Raw genomic sequence first — 12,145 nt, forward strand, 5'->3', positions numbered from 1 at the left:
CACTAGAAGGGGCTGCCCAGGGAGGTGGTGGAGTCTCCATCCCTGGAGGGGCTTAAAAGATGGGCAGATGAGGTATTCAGGGATATGATTTAGTAGCAGACAGGTTCGATTGGACTTGATGATCTCAAAGGTCTTTCCAACATAACAAGTTTATAATTTTATGAATATAGTGAACCTGGTTCATCCAGTCACTCTCCTCCTGACTCTCACTTTCACTCTGTGGCTAAAGATTTTGTTTGCTCCTTGGTGTTAGGACAGTCCAGTCAGGAGTCCCATGCTACTTCAAACCTCTCAAGTCACATTTTCTTTGCCTATCCAATTCAGATAATTTTCTTGAGCCCTTTGAGTAGAACTGAGCTGGTGCTCTTGCAGCTTTAGCTTCTACAGACTGCTATGCACATGATCTTCCCAGTTGCTTTCATCTTGAAGGGAGTTGGAGTCCAGGTGAAATTGCAGACTGTAGCAACACATCCATAAGGTCTTTTAAGGATGAAAAATGCTTTTAAAATCCCAAGATAAAGTACTTATCTCTAGTAATACTGGATTCTGCCAGCACAGGGTAGCTATGATGCTGATGATGCATTAGCTTGGCTTGCAGCCCTTTTTCATTAGGGGAAGAGAATCTTCTGAACAGGTCAGGAGGAAAACAAGAACCAGAGAGCTGGAATCAGTCAGGCAGCAGTAAAAAAAAAAAAAAGCAAAGCCAGGGTCTTAGTAAGAGAGCTCAGATCACCACTTTGCTCCCTGCATCCCCCCCGCTTCATGATGCCTGACTTGAGGAGCAGCAGAGCACTCTGTAAGCGACACCAGTCTAATTAATTAATGACTCCCCAGCATCAGCTCGGTGGCTGCTGGGTTAGAAAGGAAGGCAGTAAAGAACAGCCAGAACCACACGCAACCGCTTCTGGTAATTGCTGAATGCTGCTGAGAGCTGGCTGGGTTATTCATAACCTCCTCTGCTTTGGGCTACAGCGCAGAAGTCAGAGATATACTAGAGAGAGAAGATGGCGTGGGATCCACCCTTACAGCATCCTCTCTCTTGGGCGAGGTCTTTCTCCCTCTTCTTGTCCTGCTCGAGAGCTGCCATGGCACAGTTAATTGAGGTAAGGAGAAACTCACTTTACAGACTGTGGTGTTGGGGGTGTCCAGGAATAGTGGGGTTTTCTATGCATGATACTCAGGTAGGGCAGACAGCAGGGAATTTAAGGTGGTTCCAAGGAGTTAAGAGACTTCTTTGGGAGATGCTTGTTGCTTTCTACAGGCCCAGAACTAGAAAGAAGGCACTTTTAAAATGCCAGTCACTGATGCCGAGGACAGTCGGCACTTCAGGACTTCTTTAATTCCAGAAGGGTGCTTGACAGAGTGCAAAAGGCCAAAGTCACAGCACAGTATTTTCTAGCCCAGTACTGTTTGTCCAACAAGTGACCCACATCAGAAGCTCTGGAAGAGAAGAGAAGGGCCAGGCATGAGCCAGGTGGTCCTGTCTCTGGATGTGGCTGCCCAAATTAAATGTTCAGTCTGCATTTTTGTTCTTCTGCATTCCCTCATTTCCTGTAGTTCAGCAAAACATTCATTTTTGAGGTGATGTTCCTTGCCTGTGGGTCAGTTTTGGAGCTTTCCACTCAGGATGACTACTCGCTTCTATGGCCCCTGCTCCATACAGCAAGGCTGGGATGAACCAGGAAGAAAAAGCAGCTTCGAAAGCCAGGAAAACACCCCAGAAGTGGTTCTAACTTGTTGCCAGCTGTTTCAGAAGTGAGAGTCCTAGCTGGACTGGAACCATAGAATCAATGTTTTGGGATGGAAGGGACCTTGAAGTTTATTCAGTTCTAACCCCCTGCCATGTGCAAGGACATCTCAAACTGGATCAGGGTGCTCAAAGCCTCATCCAGCCCAGCCTTGAACACCTCCAGGGATGGGGCATCCACGACTTCTCCGGGCAACCTGAGCTAGTCTACCTCACCTCCCTCATCATGAAAAATTTCTTCTTATGATTTCATCTAAATCTCCCCTCTTTCATCTTAAAATCTTTCCCCCTTGTCCTATCCTTGCCCTCCCTGAGAAGAAGCCTCTCTGTAGCTTTCTTACAGGTCCCCTTCCAGTATCGGAAAGCTGCTATAAGGTCACCTTGGGGAGCCTTCTGTTCTCCAGGCTGAACAAACCCAACTCTCTCAGCCTGTCCTCATATGGGAGGGGTTCTAGCACTCTGATCATCTTCATAGCCCAAAGTTTTGCAGTCCAACCATTTTCAACCTCTTTGTCACTTTTCCTAAAGCCTGAGTCACATTAGAGGCAACTGCTGTGTGGGCCAATGGTCAAAGCTCCAGTGCTGTTGTGCCAACAACTGACGTGTTCTTGTGGCAGAGGTTGCTCTTCTCAGATTTGAGTTTAGATAAACTGCTCAAAAATGCATCTGTGCAAGCATAGCTGTGTTAAGGGCATAAGGAAAGATATTTTTCAATATATCAAAACTTCACATCCTTGTCTGCCCTGCCCCTCTCCTGGCCTCACATTAAGCCAGATCTGAACTCCATCTCCACAGCCTTCTCTGCAGATTTTAGCAGTCCATCGCAAACATCAGAAAATGATAACCGTGCTGCTTTTGTATCCTCACTCCATCATCCATCTTCGCCCCAGCAACTCAGATTGTCTCATTTTAAAGTAGCTTCATTGAGGATTTTCAATTGGGTCTACCAACCTATCCTATCTGCCCATGATATTCCCAAGAAGGCAAACAAGACCCTAAAACTCCTTTACCAACTCATTCAACCTCTGCTGTAGACTTATTTCACGTTTTTCCCGAGCTATTCAGCCTACAGCAGATCTCAAGGTGACAAGTGAGGCAGAACTTTCTCTTACAGTGCACATTTCACAAAGCATGCTCTGCTGAACCCAGGGCAACGTGCAGACACAGCATCCACCCCAGCAGGGAGATGTTCCCTTTCATTGCGTTTCACAGAGGCACACTTTACAGGAATTGTCCTCATGCCAAAGCAAAACAAAGATAAAAGGCAAAACTACAAAACCTGTTCTGAAAGAGATGTAATTTTATCATCTGGTATAAGTAAAATACCAAAATTTCTTGTAAAATTGTCTGCTTCTTACAGCACATTAGAGGGAGCAAATCTGATCTGGAAACACAAGCTGCACAGCAGGTTAACTACCAGATATCAAAAAATGAGATTAGATGAACAGTCAGGTTTTTTTATTTCTACAAGCAGATGAATTAAAGGCTGCTCCAAAGCTCTGCAAGGACTTTTTTGCTTCAAATAATTATACACGGTATCTATTTTCAATAATTCAATTTATGCTAAGCCAGCCTATCTAAGCACACAGAGAGAAGGTCAAAGGGGTTGGACATCAGAGAACTTCAAAAGCTCGTAAAAACAACAACCACCAAACCAAAAAAAAAATACCACAGAGTAAGGAGAAATAAAGAAACAAGAAGATCCTTCTTGTTTAATGGTGTTCAAATGTTTTCAAATGTGCAGATTCATGTGCACTTTCCACTTGGGAGCAAAGATGCAATAAAAGCCTCTGAATGATGAATCTAATTGCATTGATAAAATGCTTTCCTCTTTCGTAGACCTTTTGGAAGAATTCTCAGTCTCCCACGTGGAAAGTTACTGGTCTGAGGATTAACAAGCTACACCTGCACTGGGTAAATTTGGAATTAGCTCCATGGGCTGCCCTGGACACTCACCCATTCAGTGCACCAGGAGACCTCCTGTAAGGTGCATTGCAGAGGGACACCCTGCATTCACTGAGGACACTTTCCCTTGAGTCTCTTGCCTGCATTCAGTTGTAGTTTGTTCAGGTTTGTGAAGATGCACTCACGTAGCGCTACCTAGGAACCCCTCAGTACCTCCAAATCCCTGCCTTCAAAAGGTATTCACGTGCTCAAATGTCACCAAGAGCTAGGTAAAGACCTAGAACACTGGGAAAAGGTTCTTTTCCAGCATCACAGCAGTGCTTTAACACCAAGAAGACTGAAGAACAGGACAGCATGGTTTTGGCTCCCTACCCCCCTCTCCTCTTGCAGAGGACAGCTTGGACAATGCATTCATCTCTCTCAAAATACTACCCTTTACAAGAAAAACATATTTCACCAGCCCATTCCGTAACTTTCCACCCTCACCATCATTTCTCCAAGAGTCTTAGTTAGTGTAAAATATGCGTTTCAAGAAGCAGACAGCTTACAAAAGGCAGGAGGGATGAGGAGGTAGCACAATTCATACTACTAGAATCATAAATTGGTTTGGGTTGGATGGGACCTCAAAGCCCATACAATTCCAACCCCCTGCCATGGGCATGGACACCTCCCACCAGACCAGGCTGCTCGAGGCCCATTCAACGTGGCCTTCGATGCTTCCAGAGAGGGGACTTCCGCAGCTTCCCTGGGCAACCTGTGCCAGTGCCTCACCACTCTCATTGTGAAGAATTTCTTCCTAATGTCTAATCTAAATCTTCCTGCTTCCAATTTAAACCCATTCCACATGGTCCTATCACTACATGTCCTTTATAAAGTCCCTCTCCTGCTTTTTTTGTAGCCCCCTTCAGGTACTAGTAGGTTGCTACAAGGTGTCCTCAGAGCCTTCTCTTCTCCAGGACGAAGAACCCAAACTCTCTCAGCCTGTCCTCAGAGCAGAGGTGCTCCAGCCCTCTAGGCGCGTAAAAATATCTTCAGAAGCTTTATAGGACCAGAAAAAGATCATAGAATAATAGAATAGTTTGGATTGGAAGGGACCTTAAAGATCATCCTGGTCCAACCCCCTGCTATGGGCAGGGACACCTTCCACTACCTCAGGTGCCCAAGGTCCATCCAACGTGGCCTTCAACACCTCTGGGGATGGGGCAGCCACAACTTCCCTGGGCAACCTGTTCCAGTGCCTCACCACCCTCATAGTGAAAAAATTCCTCCCTATGTCCAGTCTAAATCTGCCCCTCTCCAGTTTATCCCCATTTCCCCTCATCCTATTCCCACAAGCCTTTACGAACAGCCCCTCTCCAGCTTTCCTGTAGGCCCTTCAGGTACTGAAAGGTCGCTATAAGGTCTCCTCAGAGCTTTCTTTTCTCCAGGCTGAACAAGCCCAACTCTCTCAGTCTCTCCTCATATTGGAGGTGCTCCAGCCCTCTGATCATCCTTGTAGCCCCTTTTCTCTACGAAGACAGGAATTAAAATAAAGATGCTTTGGGTCTCCTGTCAATTCTAACTTGGACTCCTTGGAAAAGCTGCAAGACAGAAGATGACTGCAAGATAAATTTAAGGCCATATTAAAAAAAAATGGAGAGGTTAATTAAAGCCTTTAAGGTATTTTTTAAGATTTTACACTTTCCAATTGCCATATAGACAAATGATATATTTGATACACAGGGTGTTAAGTAGAGTTCAGCTCCTGTTGCACTCAGCTATATATTGTTGGACTCAAGGGACAGTAACCCTCATTTATAGCTTTCAAGCGAATGTGATGGATGAGATGCTGTATGCAATAAACTAAAAATTCTCATGTGTGATTGTAGTTCAAATGAAGGTGGGCACAATTACGGAGTAGTGGACTCTTGAGGTTGATTTTTCATGTGGATACATTGATTTAACTCAGCAGCTGACAATAAAAAGAACAAATGAGAATAATAGTTCAAAAGGAAATAGAGAAGCAACACAATGACTTGAGAGACAAGTATTAACATTAAGAAAGAGATCTTTAGGGAAGAAAACAGTTATTTGGGTCAGCTGGATTCAAAATAATCTAGAAAGTTACAAAAGCAATTTTCTGGTAATTCCTTGTCATGTTCTGTTTGAGAATACAGGCTCAAGAGAGAGGGACAAAGAGTATACAAAGTCAGTGGACCCTTCCAGACCCAGAACTACATAAACCTTAAGAAAATCCCTAGACAATCATTGAATCCATAAATGTATCATCTCTGCTAATAAACAACTATCATACAGCTAAGCTGAAGAGGCTCTTGCGTGACTGCTGCCATTCTCTGATGAAAAAAGTCATCGGGGTTCAGTCTGGAACTCTTGTTCACAGCACCATGAACTGGTCCAGGTATGAAAAATCAGGTTCGTTTTGGGAACTAGGGAGGCGAGAGGTCTGAAACCACAACAGGGGTCCTTCAGCCAGCCCAGGAAAAACACTGGTGCAAGCAAACCTCATGACCAGAGCAACAGCTGTATCTACACCATAATTTAATATCAGTTACTAGATTCATCAGTTATTACACTTGAATTCAGTCATTATGATCAGTCTTCTTTTCCTAAATTACATTTTTCTATTATATTAGCCCTTGATCTGTGAAACCATAGCTCGATTATAATTTCTATGTTTTCAGTGTTGCATCAAGACTCTGCCAGGGCTTCTCCACCACTTACTAGATAAGTCTTACCTGTGTGGAGGTCCATTGTTAGATTGTTCATCTCCTTAATTAATTGGAAGGAGAGGAAAGAAGAGAGTGCAGATGTGCATTTATTTAAAGCGCAGTCTCCAAGAGCGATCTATGGCCTTTAAATATATGTAATCAAATGCAGTTAGGAATAAACACTGTTTTTCAAAGCCCAGACATGCTGCAGGCGGAGCAGCAACACCAGTCAAGCCTAATTAGAAGCAGCATTTTAAAAATAAGACCTTGAAAAGCACTGCCTTTTGCAGTTTTTCTTCTCTGCTGCTTGATGAAGCAAATAAAACTCTTGTCTCTAGCAACTATCTCCTTTTCCACTGGGGATGATAGCACTGCTTTTCCCTCACCATCACCACTGACAGTTTCTGCTTGCCTGAAATGAATCAGAAACAAAACTTTTATTTTAGTTAGAAGAACCAGTGTCAAACTGTTCTGACCTAAAAGCGCATCTTGCCTGGAAATGATTTAATGTTTTGAGGTTTAGTAGATGTTTTACAGCCCTGAGTGTCCAATGTCAGTTCAGATCCAGCTCCTTATGGAGCGGTTTTTCCTCCTCCCAGCCCCTGCTGGGCACTTGGAGAAGCTGTAAAGGTGGTGCCCGAACACAATGCAGAGATTGTAGAACCATAGAACGGTTTGAGTAGGAAGGGACCATGAAGGATGTCCAGTCCAGCTCCCCTGCAGTGAGCAGGGACATCTTCAACCAGGTCAGCCCCATCCAACCTGGCCGTGAATGTTTCTGGGGACGGGGCACCCACCACCTCTCTGGGCAATTTGTTCCAGTGTTTCACTGCCCTCGGAGTAAAAAAATTCTTCCTAATACCTTGTCTAAATTTCCCTTTTAGTTTAAAACCATTACCCCTGTCAAAAGTTTTTCCTCATCTTTCTTAAACGCCTCATCTTTCTAAGAACAGTAAGTTCTCCTCGAGGCTTTACTTCCCTGAGCTGAACCCAAACTCCCTCAGCCTCTCTTTGTAGGAGAGGATTTCCAGGCCTTTGATTATTTTGGTGGCCTGTTCTGTACTTACTCTAACAGGTCCATGTCTTTCCTGTGCCAAGGACTCCAGAGCTGGACCCAGTATTCCAGGTATGGTCTCACCAGAGCAGAGTAGAGGGGCAAAATCACTTGGCAGGACTAACACCAACCATGTCCCGCTCATCTCTTTTCGCTTCTTGATGCACACTTAAGATTTACCAAGATAAAAAGAGCTCCAGCAGAAGCCCCACAATTTGCTTTTCCCCACCAGTCTTCCTCTTTATACCTGGCTCCCTTTCCCAGTGGCCCATCAGAAACAAGTCTGGGAGAAAATACCTATCCTTTGGAGGGCTGAGCTTCACAAAATAGCAAAATCATGCCAACTACTGCAATGAAACATCTCCTGTGAATCAGATTGAGGCCACCCTTGACATCTTTCACTGTTAATATCGCAAATTCCTACTTCTTTGATCATCCTAGGCGCCTCTACAAGACCACACCAGGCTGGCCGGACTCCTCCCTTAGTCCACCTGTAGTAACTCTGGGTTTTGAGTAGTGGATACCCCATGACCAACACTATGGAAGAAGAATGGCCGTCACAAATAGCAGTGAGGTGGGGCTGGGTGATGCCAGGTCACCTGGACAGCTTGGAACAGACAGGCTCAAACAGAATTCCTTATCGCCACAAATGGATTTGGAATAGGATGCCCCTGGGAGACCAAGCACTCCAGACATGGTGGGAAGCATCCTTCTTTAGGAAGAGACTAAAATATGGCTTGTATTGCACAAATTGACAAGTAATCGGAGAGCAACTCCAATTTACTGTGTGATATCCATTACAACTGTGTTTTAACTGCACTTTCATGGGCTGAGAAGGAAAGGGCACTGTAGGAAATGTGCCTGTGGAGGAGGTTTTATGCTTTTTTTTTCTAAGAAATGAAGTGTTTTCAGCATCTATCAAAATACTATTGCTTATTCAGATCAGGTCCTGCATTCAGATCTAAGGCTATGAAAGTGTTTTGCTAACAACCCTTCTGGAAGATCACTTGCAGGCTTTAACTCTGTGATTTGCTGCACCACAAAACATCATAATGTGAAATTCATTGGCAGTGAGAGGTTGTTAACCTCTGATTTTCTAAACCATAAGCCAAGAGAATAAACGTTTCTTGCTGGTGTGTGTGACTGTATATCACCACTGCATTGGGACACCAGGAGTTGGTTTATACAACCTGTTTCACTAGTATTGTTTGTCCTCTTAACACACCTGTGAAACATGGTCAACCCAATTTCAGAGGTAGGGAAACTGAGAACTGACAGGATCTGCAATGACATCTGAAGTATTGTGTCAATTTCTGGAATCCTTAACATAAGAAGGGTATGGTACTGTTGGAACGGGTCCAGAGGAGGGCTACAAAGATGATTCGAGGGCTACAAAGATGATCCAAGGGCTGGAGCACCTCCCATTCAAGGACAGGATGAGAGAGTTGGGCATGTTCAGCCTGGAGAAGAGAAGGCTCAGAGGAGACCTTATAGCAACCTTCCAGTGCCTGAAAGCAGCTACAAGAAAGCTGGAGAGGGACTGTTCACAAGGACTTGTGGTGATAGGCTGAGAGGCAATGGCTATAAACTGGAGCGGGGCATGAAGAATTTCTTCACTATGAGAGGGGTGAGGCACTGGAACAGGTTGTCCAGGGAAGTTGTGGCTGCCCCATTCCTGGAGATGTTGAAGGCCAGATTGGATGGGGCCCTGGGCAGCCTGATGTAGTGGGAGGTGTCCCTGCCCATGGCAGGGGGTTGGAACTAGATGGTCTTTAAGTTCCCTTCCAACCCCAACTATTCTATGACTCCGATTCTATGGCACTTAGGTACCTTGTTTGTCCAACTTCTAAGTACCTAGGTAGTCAGGTCCTTGTCCTGTTTCCACCTAAAGAGTTGTTACAGAGAAGTTTCTTCTAGCAAAGGCAGATATCTGTAAGGCTTATTGACCCAGAATCTCCCATATATGTCTAAGATCAGTCAGTGGAGCTGAAGCTGCAGTTCACCTTATCTGAAGTACTAGGCAAATCACCACTAAACTACATAAGTAAAGCTCACATTGCCGTCTTCACAAGATAAGGCTCTCATTATTATTCCATGTTTTCACCTGTTCTGCTTGTCCTCTCAGACTTCACTTCTAGAGCCTTTTCAGGAGCTGGAAATTAGTGCTGTTCTAGTTGCATCAGACACACTCCTCTCTTTAGCCAAATCCCCTCTCTTCTTGAAGACATGTGCTAAACAGAACATTATCACATCTTTTCTGACCTTTGATACAGTAAAAGCCACAGAATTTAATTCAAAGACCTCCTTGTTAGCCCAAAGAACTTAACTGATTAAGATATCCTTTCCCAAATGACAATCGGGCTCAATGTAACATCTACTAGAGAATTTAAGAGCAGGTTTCTTTAGTCAAACTGTCATTAGTGACTCAAAATATAGAAGCAAATCTAATTGAAAAAGTACTGTTTATGAATAAAGAAAAAACAGAAATCTCTCAGTTCTTTTTTATGTTTCATTTTAATAAATTGTTAATTAACATCAAGACTTGCTTACTGGAAAACAAAGCAAAAATCCCAACTTCCTCAAAACAAATGTAAATTGAAAGAAAAAAATACAATTACAGGTGGGGGAAACCTAGTTAATTTTAAAAATAAATATTTTTTTAAGGAACAGAAGGATTTGGCATCGTGCCCTCTACTTCAATTATTTTCCAGATCACAATAGACATATAGAATAATAGAATCACTTAGTTGGAAAAGACCTTTGACATCATCAAGTCCAACCCTACCTGACCATTACCAAATCATACCCCTAAGCACTTTGTCTACCCATCTTTCAAATAACTCCAGAGATGGTGACTCAACCACCTCCCTGGGTGGCCTCTGCCAGTGCCTGAGAACCCTTTCAGTGAATAATTTTTTTTCTGATGTCTAATCTGAACCTGTCCTGGTGCAACTTGAGGCCATTCCCTCTTATCCCATCACCTGTCACTTGGGAGAAGAGACCAACACCTGCCTCACTACATCCTCCTTCCAGGCAGCCGTAGACAGTGAGAAAGTCTCGCGTTAGCCTCCTTTTCTCAACCTCAGTTCCCTCAGGTATTCCTCATAAGACTCGTTCTCCAGCCCCTTCCCCAGCTTTGCTACCTTTCTCTGGACATGCTCCAGCCCCTCAATGTCTTTCTTGTAATGAGGGGCCCAAAACCAAACCCAGGATTCAAGGTGCAGCCTCACCAATGCCAAGTACAGGGGCACAATCACTTCCATGGTTCTTCTGGCCACAGTCTTTCTAACACAAGCCAAGATGCTATTGGCCTTCTTGGCCACCTGGGCCAATGCTGGCTCATGGTCACCTGCTGTCAACCAACACCCTCAGGTCCTTCTCTGCCGGGCAGCTTTACAGCCACTCTTCCCCAAGCCTGTAGTGCTGCACGGGGTTCTTGTGTCCCAAGTGCGGGACTCAGCACTTGGCCTTATAGCACCTCATACGATTAGTCTCCACCCATGGATACAACCTATCCAGATCCCTCTGTGGAGCCTCCCTGCTCTCAAGTAGATTGAAACTCCAACCCAACTTAATGTCATCCACAAACCTACTGAGGAAGCACTCAATTCCCCTCGTCCTGATTATTTATAAAGATATTGAAAGGAACTGGACCCAGCAGTGAACTTTGGGGATACCACTTATGACTGGCCTCATATATATATATATATGTTTGTGGATGAAAGTACAAAAGGAACCTGCAAGCTACAAGATAAAGAGAAATGAAACAGCACTACCTTCCCAGCAGGCACTCTTGTGGTTTACTCACGTGAAGGAAAAAATGAGTGAAGTCAGGACCTTCCTCCTGGACTCACAGCACAACTGGATTAACCTCTACATTTTTAACATTCTGAAGTAGTGCAAGGGCTCTCAGCAAGTACATGTTACCTAAATTCTTCATTGCAAGCAGCTGTTTGTTTATTATTGTTATTTATATGTATTACAAAGCAACGGGATCCCTGGTCTAAGATTTAATTTCAGATCCTTGATGCCCTCTGTGTTGTTTAATCTCCTTATGGTATCAAATTTCTGCTATGAATCTCATAATGCTGTGAGAATCAAAGCTCTGGCTACAGAACTGGAGCCTCTAGCCCAAAATGGCCTGCTATGAACCTCTTTTTCCTTTCATTTCATGAAGTCTGACATCTCTGCTTTCTGACATTAGCTTTACAGGGCTAAAGCAACATGTTTTAACCCCCAGTACTCGCTCTGCTCACCCCGGCTGCCAACCTGGACCTGCATCATTCCTTATGTGGGAGTGGTGGGATGGAGTCTTGCTGATGAGACCCTCTCCCTGCTGTTTGTGTTGTCCACTTCGGTTCCGCATCTTTAGGGAGCAGCCAGATCTCATTGCACTTCAACATTTAGCTGTTTTCCTCCTTTCTTTCTCATCTATCTCTAGCAGAGTAGATACCACTGCATTGCAACTTGGGGAGCAATCTTTTCAAGAGAGAAATAAAGCTGTATTGTACCTTGCAGCTGGGTCTTAAAAATATCTTTTAAAGATAGGAGAAAGATAAAGAAACTTCCTCCTGGCCCCAGGAAATAGGCATTTTTTTTTGAAAATAAAAAAAAGGGGACTTTAAGAAAAAAACAGCAAAAAGATTTGCTGTGTAATCATGAAAATAGGCAACACTTCAGATAAACTCCAAAATGGAAAAAGCTTTATATTCAAGTTCTTTATTAAAGTCC

At 44.0% G+C, this 12,145-nt stretch overlaps 1 protein-coding gene across 1 annotated transcript in view; it reads left to right on the plus strand.

The window, feature by feature from the left end:
• Positions 1-761: 761 nt before the first annotated feature.
• TMIE (transmembrane inner ear) overlaps positions 762-12,145 on the plus strand; it is a 35,579-nt gene continuing 24,195 nt past the window's right edge. Inside the window, exon 1 of the mRNA XM_054059293.1 lies at positions 762-1,103. Within this exon, the coding sequence (XP_053915268.1) occupies positions 1,005-1,103 (99 nt within the window). The 5' untranslated portion in view covers positions 762-1,004. The remainder of the gene's footprint in view (positions 1,104-12,145) is intronic.

The sequence above is a fragment of the Cuculus canorus genome, chromosome 2, assembly GCF_017976375.1.
Source record: "Cuculus canorus isolate bCucCan1 chromosome 2, bCucCan1.pri, whole genome shotgun sequence".
In the NCBI taxonomy this organism is placed as follows: domain Eukaryota; kingdom Metazoa; phylum Chordata; class Aves; order Cuculiformes; family Cuculidae; genus Cuculus; species Cuculus canorus.